Source organism: Hippichthys cyanospilos, chromosome 1 (assembly GCF_059441005.1).
Source record: "Hippichthys cyanospilos isolate Australia breed blue-spotted pipefish chromosome 1, RoL_Hcya_1.0, whole genome shotgun sequence".
Lineage (NCBI taxonomy): Eukaryota > Metazoa > Chordata > Actinopteri > Syngnathiformes > Syngnathidae > Hippichthys > Hippichthys cyanospilos.
The window spans coordinates 2746192-2765714 of record NC_142369.1 but is presented as its reverse complement, the minus strand read 5'-3'; the positions used below and the strand labels follow the sequence as shown (position 1 = coordinate 2765714).

Below are 19523 nucleotides of genomic sequence, written 5' to 3'. Positions count from 1 at the left end.
TAAAAAAATAAATTGTTTCACAAGTAATTGTGCCATGTGAATTTTTCATACATTGAGCCACTGTTTACATGCAAATATCCTAATCTGTTCTAAGCCCATAAAAACACTCCCATAATGAAGATGGAATTCTAAGTACATATAAAATACATATATATTAAAAAAAATGTGGCAAGGTAAGATGGCCGCCGCGGCTTTTGTACTCACGTCGCACTCGTTGCAGTAGTAGGCAGGCTCGTCCTTGACTCGCCCCTGGTACGAGATCTTCTTGCCTTCAGCTACTAGCTGGTCACGCAGGATCTGGATGTGCTTCATGGACTGCAGCAGACAGTGTCTGCCAGGGATGCCAAAAAGACAACGCTTGTTTTCATTTTTTAATTGGTCCATGGTCGCGCCGGGAGCCAATTGCGTGTCTTGTAGGAGTGCCCGTCTCCCTCATGAAACTCACACACACATTTTAGAATGTCACGGACCAAATCAGTAATTCAATCATTAAAAAAAGTCCTACTTTTGAATATGGGCAGGAAATTCAAACATATTGTTTTGGCATCCAATTATATTTATATTTTGATCAATATGGAAATCACGATTATTCATCGTGTTTGGTCAAACCTGTCAATTATATAAACAAACATGTCTAGTGTATAAACAAGACTTCAAGGCTTGAAACTTTCAAAAACAATAATAAACTAAAATAAATACATAAACTTAATAATACTTCAATTGTGTAATACAGTTTTGCTTGTGATATGTTAGACATGTATCACACATTTACTGTTTTCTTTACCCCTAAATTTCTTTGTAAAATGACAAAAAAAAATCCTCACTTGATCATCTTGTAGGTGTCCGGGTCGCTGATCTTGAGCGTGCGGGCCACGTTCCACGACACGTGAATCATGGGCACGATGGACTTGACCTTCTTGACCTCGTTCCACTCGAACCTTTCCAGGGCCAGCTGGTACTGGTACGCTGCGGGGGGCGCGGGGAGCCGCGTCAGCGCGCCCGGCCACCTTCGTCCGGGAGCTTCCTTCCCTTACCGTTCAGGGGCCCGACGTTCCAGGCGATGTTGTTGCACCAGCCCACGGCCTGGACCCAGTGAACGGTCCCGGCGTTGATCCACACCAAGTCCCCTGGCCTCTGGATGAAACGGTACACCGGGATGTTGGCGTTGTACAGGTCCTCCAAAACGGGCCACCACGAACCCGTCAGGTAGTCCACGCCGTGCCTGCGGCGAAAAGCCATCATCGCGCTCGTTTCGAGATATCGGAAAATTTTTACGATCACCAAGTAGAAACAACATATTCAAGAATAGAAATTGGAGGGGTGTTTATTTGTGTCAAATTTAAGAGTGGTACCTTTAACACAAAGTAACTTAGTATGAGCGAATACTCAAGAGTTGAGTATCTAACATCCCTATAAATTGAGGGTGACACCTGGTTTTATATCAAGCTATCGGAACGTGCGAAGGAAGCCGATAACTTGCTCTCACCATCAGGGTGAAATTTCTGCTCCACAGTGCCTTTTTTTTATCTCTTGAGGTCAGATTCTTCTACATCGCTCTGGCAGTGTTTTAGCCGAGGGCTGGCACGGTCCTGGTAGTGTGATAACTAAGTGGTTTTGCCATGTTAAACATTCACATGCTGTCACCACCTGGGGTGAAATTTCAGCTCCCTGGTGTCTTTTTGTTCCAAACTTTTGAGATCAGGATTCTTACACATCATTCTCGCAGTAATTTAGCCAAGAGATGGCATGCTCTTAGTAGTGTGAGAACTAAGTGATCGTGCAATGTTAAACATTCACAGGCTATCACCATCAGGGTGAAATTTCAGCTCCCTGGTTCTTTTTTTTCCCCTTTCGAGGTCAGATTCTTGCACAACATTCTCGCAGTAGTTTAGCCAAGAGATGGCACGTTCTTGGAAGCGTGATAACTAAGTGGTCGTGGAATGTTAAACATTCACATGCTGCCACCATCTGGGTGAAATTTCAGCTCCCTGGTGTTTTTTTTTTTTAACCTTTTCAGGTCAGATTTTTGCACATCATTCTTGCAGTAATTTAGCCAAGAGATGGCACGCTCTTGGTAGTGTGATAACTAAGTGGTTGTGCCATGTTGAACTTTGACATGTTGTCATCACCTGCGTGAAATTTCAGCTCCCTACTGTCTTCTTTTAACGCTTCCCTTTAATGTTTAATTTCAAAAGTCGCCCTTCAAATGCGTGAGGTACTCACTTCTCACAGAAGTCGTTGATGGCCTGCCAGTAGTTCTCGTGCACAGAGAACCACTCGCAGTCCCCGGGGCCAATGTTGATGTTCACCGAGCAGAAGTTGTTGTTCTCCTGGTGGCCTGCGGCACGGATGACGACAAACCCGCTCAGGTCCGCGCCCGCTTCAAGTGCAGACGCGCTTACGGCGAGGAGGCCAAGACCAACCTGGCGTCCGGCTCCCGGGAACCTTCATGTAGAGCTGGACGGTGTTCATGCCCAAGATGGTGTGCCCTACGTGGCTCAGCATGTTCCCGCTGGACGCCACCCGCATGAAGGCCGGAAGCTTTTGCAGCTCCTGCAGTTGTGGTTTCCACCTGAAAGATAGAAGTTGTTGTTTATGACGTCATGATCAACACGCAGGCGAGCAAAAAGCGGAAGTACCTCTTTGGATCAGACAGGTCAATATTGGTGCCAAATTTGATGATCTTCCCCACTGGCTTCTGCTCGCCACTGTTGGACGTTGACATCGTTAAATATTTTGTGTACGGTGCAAAAACCCGGTCTTGACTTTTATTTTGAATCCTTCAGTATTTCAATTGTGAGTTACCTCACATTTTGGACTACGAGCCGAAACTTTTTACCCACAATTTGAGCCCTGCAGTTTATAGTCTAGTGCGGCTTATCTACAGTTTATTTTATTTACTAGCCACCAGGGAGCAACCCCCCAGGAGAACAAGAACATCATGACAGAACTGAAAAGATGTGAATCAATGGCTGTGCATAAAAAGGGCTTTAAAATAGTATAAAATATGTATAAGTTGAATAAGAGCTTGTATAAAGATTGGTTGAAATTTATATATACACACTGTATTTTTGGATTTTTTTGTAATTTTTTTCTCATGATCTGAGCCTTGTGGCCTATAGTCTAGTCAATGGCTGTTCTCAAAAAGGGTTTTAAAAAATACGTATAAGTTGAATAAGTGCTTGTATTAATTTTTGTTATTGTGTATATATATATATATATATATATATATATATATATATATATATACATATATATACACACACACACACACACATATACAGTATATATGCAATTGAATACCGTATTTTTTGGATGGTAAGCTGCAACTTTTTTCTCATGATTTGAGCCCTGCGGCCCCTAGTCGAGTTTCATTTCTTTTGTTGTTGTTTTAGATTTGTATGCTTGTACTGTATATGTGAACGATGTGCAATTTAATTATATGTTCACTAAAATATCACAACTTTTAAATAAAAATGTAAAAAACTTCCATTTACAATTACTATGTAAATATCGGCCAATTCGTGTTGCTGCGGCTTATAAATCGGTGTGGCTTAAAGTCCATCAAAATACAGTGTATGAATTCTGTGCAATGTTCAATTTTTACCTGCTACTTTCTTTTGCGTTGCCGTCCTTGTTTGCGGTTTCCGGGTTGCCGGACGACTTCTTGTCATCGTCTTCTTCTTCGTCGTCGTCGTCCTCCTCCTCCTCCTCCTCCTCATCGCTGCCTTTCTCCTCCTATCATAGCGAAGAGTCAAACGGAGCTCTCCCGGGCGGGATGGGTCGTCACCGAAGCGCGGCCGGCTCACCTGCAGACTCTCCTGGAAGCTGGACGCTTGGTACTGGGCGTACTTGGCGATGGTGGTGTGGGAGCGGCTGCTCTCGCAGGGCCACGTCTGACCCGTCCCGCTGGGGTCCCAGTTCTCGTCCGCCGGCTGCTGCACCTGAGTCCTCACCTCCACCGCCTGCTCCGCGTTGGCCTCCACCAGAGACTTGGTGGAAAACAAGCCTAAGTCTGACCGAGGAGATGGAGCGTTAGGATTAGCCGGCGTCACGGCGGAGGTGAAACGCCAGTCCGAACGTACTGATCCGCAGAGATCCGGCCAGTCCTCGGATGACCGTGACGGGATTCTTTGGGTCTGTGCAGAACTGCAGCAGCACAGGGGAGAAGGCATCCCTCTTGCTCTCCAGCTGCACGAAACAAGAAGAACAATGAATAATTACAATGTATTTGTCCTATTTTATATATTTATCTTTGCTCGATCTTGGTTACGGGTTTGAGATTTGTATCCAGGGTTAGGGTTCAGTAAATGACGTCATAGAACTCTGGTGAGTTGTCTTACGTAAATGCTGGGTGTGGGAGGGTTGAGCTTCTCTCTCGGGATTGGCTCCTCCGACGTCATGATTGGTTTAACGGAGAAGGCCGGCAGCAAAAAGGACTCCCTGAACTTCCCCTTCACTCGGGCCCCCCTGGGACAAAATACACAGAGGGTAAGCAATTAAGCGTTTGTTTAACCCCCGAGGGAAATCTTGACCCCACTTAGGCTTTTTGATGTTTTTGATGTGGGATATCAAAGGAAAAGCGTACAAAAAAACACTAGGAGGCTAAAGTACAGCAGAGATTGTCAAAACGCAACGACTTTCAATATGCCACGGTGCCGTCCCTTCTAAATACTTGAAAACGGGAGGACGAGAGGTGCGCCCAATAGGTGTCAAATTTCGCCCATGTCGGGCTCATTTACTGCCATTCAAAATTGGAAATATTGTCCGTTTTGGACAAATTGAAAACCCCATGTTTTATCATGCGTTTCCTCCGCAATAGAAATGTTTGGGTTGACAGCCCAAAACCATCGGGTGGCGCTAGCGGCCAACTTATGACATTTCAATGACTTTAAAGTTTGGCTTAGCTTGGACTCCCATAACGCACTTTCAATTTCATAAATATATAAACATACAAATTGTTACACATTTTTTTTACTTTAGCTATTGAAGTAACAACGCTTTGCACACAACAACACATTTTATAGCCAATAGCTACTTTAACTACAACTTTACATTTTTCCGATTTTCGTACATAAAGGGGGTGTAGGTCCCCCCCCGCGGCGTACTCACTTGCAGGATCGGATGATTTCAGCAGCCGTGTTCTTAATGCTGATCTCTTCCAGCGGAATCCTCTTGTCCTCCACCTCCGAGGCGATGAAGGTCTCTCGGTCGCCGCTCTCCACCTTGATCAGTCGGATCTTCAGCTCCTTGGGGGGCCCGTCCGAAAGCGCCTTCAGCTTCATTAAGTCCATCGACGAGCCCGACTTGTCGCTCTTCTTCGACCGCCACTCGGTGCGCTCGCCCTCGCCGGCGGAGGTGGCGCCGGACAAGTCCTTGCGCTTCTTTTTCTCCGAGTCGTGATGAGCGCGGCTCTTTCCCTCCTTCTGATTGAGGTCGCACAAGATTCGCCGGTCCTTCTTGTCCTTGTGACCCTTGCCCTCCTTGTGCCGCCTGTGGCCGCTACCGGAGGACGACGAAGACGAAGAGGAGAAGACCGTCTCTTCTCTCTTGTCCCTGTGCTTCTTCCTCTCTTTTGAGTCTTCCCGCTTGTGGCCGTGACCGTGCTTTCTCTTCTTCTCTTTCTCCCGCTCCCTGTCCTTGTGTCGCTCCTTCTCTCGGCGCTCCTTTACTTTCTCGGGCTTGCGTCGGTCCTCGGCTTTGGCGTGGCGCGTCAGTTCATCCTGCTGACGGGAGAGCGTGACCTCGCAGCCGCCGGTCAAGTCTGCGAGCGACGACTCGGAGATGGTGGTCAAACGTTGCTCCTCCTTGATGGCTTGGTAATGCGTTAGGGTGGACGGCATTTCCTTTTGGACGGTCCCGCTTCCCGCCGGGTGGCTTTCATCGACGGGCTCCACCTTCACCTTCGCATCTTCAAGCGAACGGGACGGGGAGGACTTCGGAGGAGGGAGCATGGGACTGAAAGGAGCGTTGGCGGAATCGGACGTAGGTGAGCCACCGTGCTGCTGTCGACAAATATCGGGACCCAGCGAGAGCGACGAGGAGTATTTGACTCCCAGAAGGGCCGACGGCGGGGGTCTCCCGAAGGGTCCGCCTCGGTACGCGTACTTCTGGCTCTCCAGGTCTGTGCCCGAAGACTTGAACATGCTGCTGACGCCCGTTTGGTGCAGGTGGGGTCTCTGGGGCGGAGGAGAACACGACGGGGCCTCGGAATCCTCCTCCTCTTCGTCCTCATCCGCCTCGCTTTTCGCCCGCTCGGGAAGACCGTAGAGTTTAGCCAAGTCGCTGTGGCGGTAGGTGCTGTTCCCCACGCCCGCCCCTGTATTGTGGGGAGAGGTCCTAAAATAATCCTCCTCCTCCTCCTCCTCCTCCTCCACCTCCTCGTTAAGAGAAGACGTGCGGCTGCAAGGGGACGCCAAGGAGCCTTGGCGACTGAGCACGGGCGGGCTGGCGTGAGGATCGCTCCCAAAGTCTTCCTGATTGGGCTGCCGCTTGAGAGCCGGGAGGAGTTCGGGGGCACAAGGGTAATTCTTGACGGGGGGGACAAACGTATCGAGGAGACCCTCGCTGTACATCTCCTCCTCCTTTTTGATGGATTCGTCCAGCATGGCCATGATGTTGGCCAGTCCGTCGGGGAGCAGCGTGGACAACTCCGAGGGCTCCTCCTCGAACGGAGCACTGTCAGAACGCGGGGCGGGCGCTGCCGGAGGAGGGGGCGGTAAGTTCTCTCTGGGAAAGGCCTGATAGAGTTTGGGGGGCTCCCGGAGCGTGGGCATAGAAGCGGCCGGGTCTTTGGACTGTTTGGCGGGGGGCTTGCTGGAATAGAGCGGCTGGTGCTTGTTCATCCCTGAGGTATTGTGTGTTGGAGGGGGGTTGCTCCACATCTCCCGCTGCCTCTGCTTCTCGCGAGCGTAGTCCGTCTGCGGCGTGAGCGGAGGGGGTCGCAGCCGTTCCGGGGGAGCGCCGGCGGCGCTCGCCTGGTTGGAAGCGCCGCCGCGGCTCAGCCACGGGTAGGGGGGTGACACCTGCGAGGAGGCGGGGGGCGGAGGAGCGGGGGCGGTTAGCGCATCGCCGCACAGAAGTCTTTCAAGACTCTCCATGGCAGTCTGCTCTCGAGCCTTTTTCCGCATCGCTTCCTCCTCCTTCCTCTTTTTCTCCTCCTCCTCCCTCCTTTCTCTCGCCATCCTCTGGCGCTCCTCTTCTTCGCGCCTCTTCTTCTCCTCCGCCTGCCTTTCCCACTCCCTCCTCTTGCGCTCCCGCTCTTGCTTCTCCCACTCCCTCTTCCTCTCCTCCTCCTGCAGCCTCTCCACTTCCCTCCTCTTCCTCTCCTGCTCCTGCAACGCCCACTCTCTCCTCCGCCGACGCTCCTCCTCCTCCCGTTGCTCCATCTCTCTCTTCTTCCTCTCCTCCTCCCTCTTTTCCTGCTCCTTCCTCTTCATCTCTTCCTCACGCTTTTGCTTCATCTCAGACTCCCTCTTGCGGCGCTCTTCATCTTCCCTGTCTTTCCTCCTCCTCTCTTCGGCTTTCATGTGGCCCTCCAGCTCCGCGTCGAGTTTGTCCAGCGCCTCCACAATGGACTGGGGGTGCGAGACGGGGCCCGGCGGAATCGGCCGCTGGCAGTATGACTGGGAGGACGCCGGCCGGTGGCTGGGAGATTGGAAGTACACGGGAGGAGAAATGGGAACGGGCTTTGAAACTCTGCTGGTAATGACGCTGTCCCCTGTCCTAGAGAGCCCTGAGGAGAACAATGAGGACGGCGTAGAGCACGCGGGAACCTGCACCACTTGGGCCTGAGGATAGAAGGAGGTCTTCTCCTTGTGGGTCTTGGGGAGTCCATTTTCTTGCGGCCTTCCTCGTACTTCATGGTGAGACTGTCTGGGATTCAGCAGAGGGTCGGCGGGACATCCGCGGGGACCTCCGGTGGCGCTTTGGGGCGCCGGCTCGTTACTCCTCTGCCGGTTCCTGTTGGTGCCGTTCACCTGGCAACCGCCGTCTGAGCCGCCGCTGTTGCCATAGCCACCGACGGAGCAGGAGGAGCGATTGGGAGTGATTACAGGGGTGCGGGTAGAGCTGAGGGGGGGCGGGCTGACGTGAGGTTGATGCTGACTGTCTGCACCCTGACTGTGGCTCTGCTGGTGATGAGGTATCAGACCTGGAGGTCTGGAGATGCCGGAATCCTAAAGGACGATATGAGCATTATGATCAGCAATAACCGCATCCAAACACTTGAGGTCTGATCCGCTACGATCCCAAAAAAGCAGGTGCTAAAGTTCTTGTTCACAGATTGTGCAAGCTAGCCAAAATACTCAATGGAATTTCAGTGGAAAAAACTAATCCCAAAATATTCGATAGCTGCAGCCGTGATAAACATTGATTCAGGCTAATAACCATAGGCCATACTTATTAGGCCTGCAGCTATCAAATATTTTGGTATTCGTTTTTCCCACTGACATTTTTTTGTGTATATTCCATTCCTAATTAGCATAATTAACAAATTAACTTGACAGCCACTGCTATGCTTTATTTGTCCACCCTGAACAAGCAAAATGAAGTGACTTTCATCCATTTTGCCCAAGCAAACAGACGGGTGTCGAGACTGAAATCCCCAACTCACCAGCGGGTGGCTGCTGGGCCTACTGGGGTACCGCCACACGTCATAGGGCCCACTCTGCTGAGGTACTGAGGTGGCGCCGGCGGAAGGTGGCGGAGGCGCAGGGAGGCCGCGCTGCCCCAGTCCCGGGTGAGGCTGAAAGTGGCTGTAAGGCACACTGCTGCTGCTGCTGCTGGCTGGGGGTTTTGCTGGTGAGGACTGGGCGTGCCGATGCTGATCTCTGCCGGGGGGCGGCGCCCCGCCGAGAGGGCCTCTTTGACTTTGGGGCTCAGTGGATTGACAGGGAGGAGTCGGCCCCAGTTTGGAAGCGGGACTGCGATAAGCAGAGTGGGGGGACTGCTGGTTGACAGCCTGAGGTTGGAAGCAGTCCCTCTGGAGAGGAGGCGCACAGCCCGGGTTGTAGCTGGCGGCGGGCGAGTTCAGGGGAGGCGAGGCGGTGGAGGGAGAGCTTGGGGCCGGGGGCATCTTTTGGGGGTAGCTGCCTAGTGCTTGTTTATGGGCCTCCTGAATGAGAAAGAATGCAAAATCTATATTTGGTGTGAAGTTCAGATAGGGACGTTTAATAACAAGTCATTTTGTGCATCACGTCAAATAAAAAACTGTGTGCCACAAAATCTTTTGGACATCTGAAGTGAGGTTAATAGCGCATCTAAAAAAAAAAAAAAAAAAAAAGCATGTTCAATACAACTTTACGAGCACTCATCTTTTGAGTCAGCGCTGATACCAAGCACCGATACCACAACTACCCTTAATACGCAACGCAGAAATCGATGACAGCGCCAAAAAATTCTTACGATTCGGCTTTGGAACTCCGGCGGCTGCAAGTTTTTGCGATCACAACTCTGAGGCTGCCAGCTACTGTTGTCCTTCTGAATTGGGTTCCAGAGGGCTGGTTTGGGATGGTGGGGCTGAGATAGCAAAGCTTGACCTGGTGCGGGGAAGCGATGCTGGCCAGGATGCGAGACCTGCACAAGCATCGTAAAATACACATACATAAAATATTATGTATGTGTGAACTACATGCTGACTTTAAATGTTACTCGCCAATGCACTAACATTACTCGCGACTGCTAACCGGTTAGCGTAGCTGAATTTTCTTGACTAAGAATACAATTATGTATATCCACTCATTTCAACGCATGTTCAATCGTACATTTATAAATCTTCATAGATTTATCCCCCCAAAAAATGGAGCGGTGGGACAGTGAGTATTTAATGGAATGATTGAGAAGATAATGGATTTTAAAACGATTCGGCAGCGACAGCCTGAGAAATTGCGCAAAAGAAAAGTGATGCACCACCTGCTCGGAATTCTTTTTCCTCTTGCTCGGGCTGGGCCAATCCTCCGTGGAAGAGCGGGACGGCGGGTGCGCGGACGGCGCGGGGGTGTGCTGGATGACCGAGTGTTCGCCGAGCGGAGGGCGCGCTCTCTTCAGCTGACTGGCGGCCATCTTGCCGACGTGTCCCCTCTGCCGCAAAGGGGACGTTTCAAGCGCGCTCGTTGATATCTGCCGCGCGGCCGGGTGATGAAACACAACCTCAACCAATTAGAGGGCGCTTACCTGATGCACCTGAGCCCACATGTCATCTCCCAGCAATGGCGGGCCCCGGGGGGCGTGGTGCTCCTGAGGACCCCCAAACTTCAACGGAGAGCAAAGTAGGCCAGATATTCCAAATCCGCACGCAAACTCACATTCGACTCGGACGCGAGCGTATGAACTCACCTTTGGGGGTTGGTTCGGCCTACCGGCCGGGAGGTGCGGGTTCGGGGGGGCCCCGCCGGCGCCGCCCGCGTAGCCGGCATTATGGAGGCGGAGCGAGTGCTCGGGGAGAGTCGCGCCCGGATGCCCTTGGGGAGGGTGGTGGTGGGACTCGTACAGCTGGCCCAGTTGCTCCCATGCCCGGTGGGGAGGGGGGGGATGAAGATGATGAAGAGGGTGATGAGGAAGGGGCCTCAGCTGCTCCCTCGGCAGACCCGGCAGCATCGGCTGCGGGAGATCCAGCTTCTCGGCTCCGCGCATAGGCCTGGGAAAAAACACCGACGGCTTAAGTTGCATTGTCGTGCCCACTTCCTCATTTTACGTGCGCGTACCCATTATTAAAGAATTTATTGGGTTGGTTGAGTCCATGAATTGGACCAGGAGGTAGATGAGGAAGGAGCTGATGCTGGCTCATTCCAGGCAGACACCTGATGCACAGGAAAAGACATCACAATATGAAATGAACATCGTTGCGCCTGTGTGCGCGCGGTTAGGGATTGTGTTTACGTTGGCATGGCAACCCACCTGCTAGGCGGCGGCCAGGCGCGGCCGCCCACGGGAGCCCACGGTCCCCGGTTGAGTCCATCCAGAGAGAAGGAATCCCGTGTGCCACGCCCGCCAAACTGCTCCACCGCGTGATGCATCCAGCCTGCACGCACAAATCCAAATTCACCATCAATCCGCGCTTGACGCCATGGCAACACACACAACAAAATACATATATGTCGGCGAAATAGAATAATTAAGTCGTTTTTTAATGTTTTTGGAAAACAAGGAGAAACATAGTTTGGGCACGGATTACAAGGGTGCTGAAGTGCAAGTCAAAAACATAAACAATAGCAAATTAAAAATCATGAAAAAACAAAAACAAGAATTTTAATCGCAAGCAAAAAAGACAAAAACATATTATAAAAGACAAAGCGGCCGCAAATTAATAATTGCAATCAAAAAAAGCCAAAACAAAGGTTGTGTTTTATCTTTTGTACTGTGTGATTTTGCTTTTTTGTAAGATTTTTAATTTGTGGTTGTGAGTGTCTTTTGCAAATATTTTTGCGCTTTTTTTTCATATCTTTTTGTTTGTCAAATTTTGATTTGCGTTTGCCTTTGCGATTTGCCTTTGTTTCATGTTTTGTAGCATGTTTTTGCTTCTTTGTTGTCCTTTTTGTTTAATGATCTTTGTTTAGTTATTTGGATTTTTTTTGTGATTTGCACTTTGGGGCCAGTATTATTAGCTCTTTTCCCTTTGTTTACTTTAACCATCTAGTTGAGGTCTTTATTACAATACAAAGAAAATACCAATATGTAATTTGTAAATATGGATTGTTTTTTTCTGGTTTAAAAAAAAACTATGAAATATGACTGAGGCAATTAGGCTATGTAGCAGATAATATATACATACAAAAATATTGTGAAAAAAAGTGTTTCAAAGTGTCTTAAACGTAAAAATAATAATAATAACGATGATAATGAAAATTCTTATTTTATTGCAATTACACTTCACATGACAAAAACAAAGCTTTTTCCCTGGGGTCATCCGCATCCACCCAGCATCACCTGGCGCCCCCCAGGGGGGGCCCGCCCCCGCCCCACTATTTGAGAAGCACTGCTGTAAAATACAACCTTTGAACAAAACTGTTTCGATGAGAACACTGTCAGGCGACTCAGCAATTTTCCAATTTTTTGGCAAGCAACTTTTTAAAGTACACCGACAGGTTTTGTTGCAAAAGACTGCAGAATTCAGCCGCCTGAGGAAGTAATTAAAACTAAGTTTAAAGAGTTATGCTTTATGAAAGTTAAATTGAATATTAAAGGTAACACTTTAACTTTGTTAGCTTTACTGTATACATATGTCTTTATATATATATATATATATATATATATATATATATATATATATATATATATATATAAAGACACAAAAACACACACACACAAGAGAGAGAGGAAGAAGTCGTACGCACCAGACCAGCTGCGTCCGTGAAGCCCTCCACTGCAGCACAGAGAGGGCCTCACACCAGTGCTTGAAATATCTCGACTATCCCGTTTCCTCTGTCTTCAGCTGTGACAGAAGAGCACATTCAAGTCAAATTTATTCCTCCTGCCCTTAGTTGTGCGATTCCTGTTCTAGGTGACCTTGCATAGATATGAACTCAACGTCATTGAGGCCTTTGTGCGCGTGGTGGCTGCACCGCATCGGATGGCCTGTTGGGGGCATTAGCACAACAGGGAAAGGATTATTATCAGGGCCCAGATGGCTATGGGGGGGGTCACCTACGAGGACATACCCTGGTTCCTGTAATCCTTCCAAAGGCCTTGTGATGATAAAAGAAGAAAAAAAAACGACTCGCGGTGCCAAGTGTGTCTGTAAGTGTATGCAATGATGGAAGTGTTGCCAAGTGTTGAGAATTGGGTGAGCGTGTGCATAAATTGTGCCTGGTGGATACGCGAGGGTTTAATCTCATTACGGCAGACACGATGGAGGGAGGGGGAGGGATGGGGGGAAGTGACAGACGGTCCGAACAGGACGGAAGGATAGATTAAGGAGAAACGATGGACACGGAAGGAGCGAAGTGTGGGAACAGAGAGGACGCCCACGCATCTTCGCAGTTGGCCCAGGGAAAAATGGGCACGCGAGGGGAAAACACGGATGGACCACTCGCTCGCCTCCCTGCTGCTCTTGGAACAGCAGACAACACAAAAGATGGAACGTGTCAACAACATACAAAGAGGGTTCCAAAGCACTTCCTGCCATTAGAGCTGGCTTTCTCATCATTTTGACGTGCGGGGAGAATTTTCTTTCCGGGGGCGCTAATCCCAATTTCACAAAACTATAGTGTTGCCTTTAAGGCTGATTCAAAGGGATGTTATTTCAAATAATGTTAAACGATTGTTGTGTTTGGATGGACGATTATTGTTTTGTTTGTGCAAAGGAAAGATTTGCCGATAGAAGTACTTTGGGTTTTGCCGATGACACACTTCCGTCTCCGCCAGTGGAACAGGACGCTATCTGCCGCCATCCTCGGTGAATTATCAGGCAGGAATGCCGTAAATTTCATTTGATTGTATTTCATACTTGAGTTAAGGGATGATATTATGATATTAAGGTATATTTTGACGATCGAGGTATTTCCGATGTTGGGTCTGAGCTATTATTTTCTATTTGCGTGGTTCAATGAACATGCTTTAGGCATTTCAATGAAGTACAGCATTTGCAATATGCAATTTTACGCATATTTTTACACCTTTACTGCAAATGAATATCGGCTCCAAATATCGGTTATTGGCCTCTTCTACTACTAATAATCGGTACCGGTCCTGAAAAACCCATATCGCTCGATCTCTGATTCTGTTCTAGTCTATGCTAAATTCTAAAATCCTAGCATTTGTTCCTACAATGCTACGGGGTGTTAACGAGCAGACGAAAATGTTCTTAGCATTTAGCTTACGAGTACATTTGCACAGAGGTAGGTTTGATATATTCTAACTTTTTTTCAAATACCATTTGAAAGTATTTTCAATGTACATTTAAATGCATTTTTGCACGTATGTTCGATGTTTGAATGTCCTTGTAGAGATGTTTAAGACGTAAATACGTCAAACACCAGTCCACGAGAACAATGTTTTCCAAGTTTCTTTCTGCAACACACCTGATTAAAAAAAATTCAGGATAGTAATGAAGCTACTGCAGAGCTAGCTAGCTAGCAGAAGCTACCGATGACCTGGTCATTTAACTCAGGTGTGTTGCAAAGGGAAACGTGGAAAACATGCAGGATCCAGGCCCACGTGGACTGGAGTTTGACGCTTTAAGGGTTATATTAGTGCATAGGTGTCGAACTCCAGTCCTCGAGGGCCGGCATCCTGCATGTTTTCCAGTTTTCTTTCCCCAACACACCTGATTCAAACGATTAGCTCATTAGAAGGCTCTGCAAGAGCTTTAAAATGATCCCAATCATTTGAATCAGGTGTTTTTGAGGGAAAGGGTTTGAAAACATGTAGGATACCGGCCCTCGAGGACTGGAGTTCCACACCTGTGTATTAGTACATGTACAATAGATTAATTTTCTCTCTCTCTCTTCCACCAGCGCTCCCAAATTAGCTCGGCTCATACGCAAACCCTCCTCTCACGCACCCACACACTCCGCATCTCTATTTCAGGCCGATGATATTTCAGTCGTCTCTCACTTTTAGCGCGACGGAACCGCCGCCCGAGCTTATCTAGACGACTCCCGCTCCCTCCGAGCCACGCGGGGGTGCGTGCGGAGGACAGATAGGCGGCCGACTCGCAACTGTCAGGTTCCGGCACGCGCGCGCGCTTGTTTACCTCCGGAGCAGCACCGGGTTATCGACGGACGCCGGCGTTGTGCCTCAGCTTCGGTCGCCTGTCATCTCTCGGGGGCCTCCGGGCCGCTGGAGGAAACGCAGACCGCAGATTATGTTGGCGTCAAGCCGCTTGATAAACAACTTCTATCCGTCATCGATTGCAATTCACACTTTGCACAGAAACGTGAAACTTGCAAAAATACAGACGGCGGGCAGTGTTGAGCAAAATAATGCTAACGATGACAAAGCGCACAATGGGACTAAGCGCGTAAGTGTGTGTGATGACTCAGGGGGCACGGCAGGGACAAGGGTTTCCCCCCCAAATGGTTCAGAACGGCGCTTTACAGTCAGGTGAGTGGGAATTTCTCAAAAGCCGTGATGTCACGTTTCCAAAGCCAGCAAATGTGCGTAACAAACAGGATGCTACCGGACAGGTGGGTGGGGGGTTTGAAATGACTGAAATGTCACATCAAAAATCCCCCCCTCCCAACATGGCATCATTTGAAATGCCCCCTCCAGCACACTTGTCATAGTTACGTAAATGGCGAGATGCCTTGAGATACAAATTTAATTCCTCAAAATAGTCATAGCTCGTATTAATTTTAACGTTGATTCTTTCAGTAAACTGCTGTAATAGATTATCTCTGCAGAGGATAAAGAATATATAGCTGTGAGAATTGCTATATTATCTGACAACATGTTTTGCTCTATTTGTGTTAAAGGTTTTATTACTTAAAAGGTTATCAGACACATAATACATTAGCCCATTTTTGGAGCCGTTTTTTTTAGCCTAATCGAAAATCCTCCCATGTTTGCATTTGGTGGAATGGCCCCATCACCATGATTATAGTCAGTCATAGTTACACAGTGGTGACTTGAGATACAAATTAGATGCCTCAAAATAGTCACATCTCAAAGGAAATGAATCTTAATGCCTTAAACCTGATTTTCCCGGAAAGATGCTGTGATATTAGTCGTTCTTTGCAGGGGATAAAAAAACACATGGGTGTTAGAATTGCTATATTATCTGACTACATCTGTTGTGGCACATTTGTTGGATTATTAATTATTTAAAAGGTTACAAGACAGGTATACAGATGCCATACAGTAGCCTCTATGTGGATTTTTTTTAGCCTAATCAAGACTCACATTTGACTGCATATTCATGTGTTAATGACAGTCCATTTTCAAATTGAGAGCAAATTGATTTGAACAAGAAATTTGTGCGGTCTAGGCTATTTTGTTCGCTGTAAATTACCACTATCATCTGTTCTCATGCCTGCATAAATTGACAAATGGAAATTTGACAATTTTATTGTAGGGATAATGTACTGTTGGGCTGCACGACTTTGGCCAAAATAATAATCAGGATTATTTAGGTCAATATTGCGATTATTCATCACGGTTATTCAGCATTTTTGGGCAAACATGTCTATTTTTTGCACTTTTTTAAACAAGCAGTATATACAAACATAGCTTCAAGATTTGATCATTGATTTGATTGAAAATTAAAATAAGGTAAATAATAAATATGGCAAAACCTTTGCACACAGGGCAACACGGCTAACTTGCTGAGTGCAAACCAATGAAAAATATGAAAAATATATGAAGTGAAATGTGGTGAGAAAGCCAACTACAAAATAAAGCTTAATTTTACCAAACAACATATGGACATGAATGCCATGGTACACTTTTATTTTGAAATTGCGGGCTGCCGTGATAGACATAAATGACTCTGCCCACTTTGATGTTCATATAGTTGCCGTTCCTACTGATCACTTGTTATCAAGTGAAATAGTCTAAAATTCAATTGGACATCTGACGGCATGATCCGCATACGGTAAAATAATGACCCAAAAAAGGCCTTTTTTGTTTGGCTTTTGTTTTGGGTGCCAACAGTTAAATTTGGCTTTATTTATTTATTTATTTTTTTAAACTACAGATGTCGAAAAGGTTTTGTGGCTCGCAGTCTACCTTTTCCTGTGGGAGACAATGAGTGGCGTTGACGTAAAAAGACGTCAACGGCACTCACGAGGAGCGCCATAGTCGTCAAACGACTGTTTTTTTTTTTTTTGAAACGGAAATGGGCAGAGATGGGAATCAAAAAATAAAAACAAAACCCAACGACGATCAGTGAGAACATTTCAAATCGCCTTTGCAACCGAACGAAGCGGCCGGCTAGTCTGCTTGCGCGTGTTTGTTGGTAATCACAGAGAAGAAGAAGTGAGCTTTGAGGGGAAGAGGAAGCTGTCGTCACAGCCAGAGGAAGTAGGCCTCTGTGACTGGCCAATGGGGGAGGAGCCGCAGACGGCTGCAGCTTCCTGTTGAACGCAAAACTGCCAGCGTTTTCAACACAAACGCGACATGACTCATAAGGGCCTCGCTGAAAAAGAACAACACTGTGACGTCGCTACCCCAAAAAAAAAAAAAAGGTGTGCGACATTGGCGGTTACTCAACATTTCTGCGAGTCGTTTCAAGCAAGACGTGCCAGACAGAAGAAAGTGAGTCAACTCCCGGCCCGGAATGTTGACACACAAAGGAGGCGGCGTAGGCGACTCGCTCTCCATTTCCACAACGGGTCGTCATCAGCCCCATCGTCGAAAATTCCCCTCAACTTTGACTTCTCCTGTGATCACCCAAACCAGTCCCGCCCTCCAAACTGACCACACGCGCGCGCGCTGACCAAACGGCACGTCTCATTGGGCGCGGGGCGGGAGTGGCGCCGCGCGTTGGCTTTGAAGAGTCCGGAGAACGTCCCGGTCTGTTTGCGTTGCTCGTCCGAGCCCGTTTGGACCTCGCGTCCACGTGAGCGACCGCGCGAAGAGGGAAGGACTTTCCCGCTTTTCCGTCTGATCCTAACCGGTTTTCTGTTGAGGGGGTTGTTCAGACTTGCGTGTAATATGGGACCGTGGCATTTTCAGAACTATAAAATCTCAAAGCGGTTCATAATTATAGTGAGCCCTGCTTGAGAAATAAGAAATATGGACTCTAAAGACTTCATCTTTTCCACTAAGCTGTTTCTCAAATCGGGGTACCCTTGGGGCTGCATTAAGGCACTCCGATTTCAAATAATCTAATTTGATCCCGAGACAGGAACGGTATACATTTCTTTTCGAAGAAAGAACAAATTAATTGCAACGTGAATCCATTTATCAAATGCGTTTTTTTAAAGACGCATTTTGCCATTAATGATGCAATTTTATGGCAGAAAGGAAGGCGGGTTCTTGGCTGGAAATATATTTCACAGGAGGTATATCACTGAGAAAATGTTGGAAAAATCACTGCTCTTCACTTTAATAATAGTTAGGTCAAAATATCCCAACTATCGGTCAAAAATGGACCCAATCAAACAATTTGATCCAACTTTCCCAATTTTCTGAGATTGCCTTGTCAAACGACTCGTTTTTGGGGTGCTTTGGTGAAAACAACCTTTGACCCACATATTGATTCGGTTCTTTTACTCACCCAAGATTGGGTTGGTTTTTAACCACACTCTTTTGGAGTGCACATTACACCCATGTCTGATTTAATATATGGAACTCGACTTGTACTGGTATCGCCAAGCATATTTGATTCATAAACTCCTGTCAGGTAAATTGCACAACTCCTGACAATGCACGTCGGTATAAAACCTCAAATAAAGGCAGAACAAGTTTTGCACCAGAAACAAGCAATGGCTTCATGTTCCAATTCATTTGCTCTCAATTTAAAAACAAAACATGTACTAAAAAGCAATAAATTAGAATCGCTGACACCTGCACAATCTGTTAAAAATCTCGCAACGTAATCTCCCAAGTTACTCCGAGAATCACTGCCCTTGGGGTGTGTAAACTTATGAGCGCTAGTGTACGTATGCAGAACATTCCTCCAACTGGAGATGACAAAAAGCTTGAAGCATGCACGCTTGACATCTTTCTTCAGCATTCTAATAGATTCCAAAAACTTAAAAAAATGATATTTCAATCGGAGGGTAAAGTGTATTTTTTAAAAATGACAATTGAGGTGTGTCTGGAGCATATCCCCTCGCGATAAATGGGGCTCCATTGTGTATTGAAAAACATTGAAAATTGGCACGTCTGTGGCAACATCAGCACGCATACAAGCTCGGTCTCACTGCGCGGTGGAATTCCGCACGTTGTCGCCTGGCGAGTGCTAAAAGCTTCCTCTGTCTCAACCCAGGAGGAGGACAAGGTGTCTGCCCGAGGCGACGGCTTCGCATCCCTTTGAGCGACCCACGAGCTGCGTTAACACTTGACCTGTTGCCGTGCGCGCGCTGTTATTCTACACCGGCCTTCTCTCCACGGCTGAGAAATGACACCCCATGCTGGCGCACGCAACCACAAAGTTGACTTTTTTTTTTTTTTAAAGAATGACATCCAATCCACACTGTCGCTTGCTGTCTGGAGCAGGCGACAAAAGCAGGGTGGCAGACACCCCTAAGCCCCCCCCCCCCCAAAAAAAATCACAAAGCCAAGATACACGGCGGCTTGTTTCCCGTGTTGCCAGGCAACCGGTGAGTAAGCACTTTATGGTAGGGGTGTCCAAACTTTTTACTTTGAGGGCCACATTAAGAAAAAGCATACCGGGTACCTACCAAAATATTCAATTACTTTAGTACTTATTTCATTAAACTCATCAATTACTTTATACATTAATTACTTGTTCTCACTTTAGTACATTTAGTACTTAAAGTATTAGTATTTTTAATAATTACTATTACTTTTAACCTACGGTTACTTTTAACCTGCAGTTTTAGTAATGGATCACTTATGTGCATTGTACCTGGTAACTACCAAAATGTTCAATTACTTTAGTACTTATTTCATTAAAC

The 19523-nt window shown here is 47.4% G+C and overlaps 1 protein-coding gene across 5 annotated transcripts in view; it reads right to left on the bottom strand.

Moving 5' to 3' along the window:
- Positions 1-19523, bottom strand: part of kdm6ba (lysine (K)-specific demethylase 6B, a) — a 71633-nt gene that overhangs the window by 1978 nt on the left and 50132 nt on the right. For 3 of the 5 annotated variants that reach the window (XM_088412315.1, XM_088412325.1, XM_088412341.1), the window contains 20 exons: positions 14693-14778; positions 12333-12430; positions 10897-11020; positions 10704-10799; positions 10336-10636; positions 10174-10251; positions 9913-10080; positions 9406-9576; positions 8615-9115; positions 5113-8177; positions 4344-4470; positions 4086-4191; positions 3810-4015; positions 3608-3738; positions 2640-2708; positions 2424-2572; positions 2224-2338; positions 1035-1222; positions 825-966; positions 205-331 (listed from right to left, as the gene is read on the bottom strand). In XM_088412315.1, the coding sequence (XP_088268441.1) occupies positions 205-331; positions 825-966; positions 1035-1222; positions 2224-2338; positions 2424-2572; positions 2640-2708; positions 3608-3738; positions 3810-4015; positions 4086-4191; positions 4344-4470; positions 5113-8177; positions 8615-9115; positions 9406-9576; positions 9913-10080; positions 10174-10251; positions 10336-10636; positions 10704-10799; positions 10897-11015 (5859 nt within the window). In that variant the 5' untranslated portion in view covers positions 11016-11020; positions 12333-12430; positions 14693-14778. Of the gene's footprint in view, positions 1-204; positions 332-824; positions 967-1034; positions 1223-2223; positions 2339-2423; positions 2573-2639; positions 2709-3607; positions 3739-3809; positions 4016-4085; positions 4192-4343; positions 4471-5112; positions 8178-8614; positions 9116-9405; positions 9577-9912; positions 10081-10173; positions 10252-10335; positions 10637-10703; positions 10800-10896; positions 11021-12332; positions 12431-12504; positions 12574-14692; positions 14779-19523 lie in introns of all 5 variants that reach the window. The other 2 variants (XM_088412333.1, XM_088412348.1) reach the window with 1 other exon arrangement.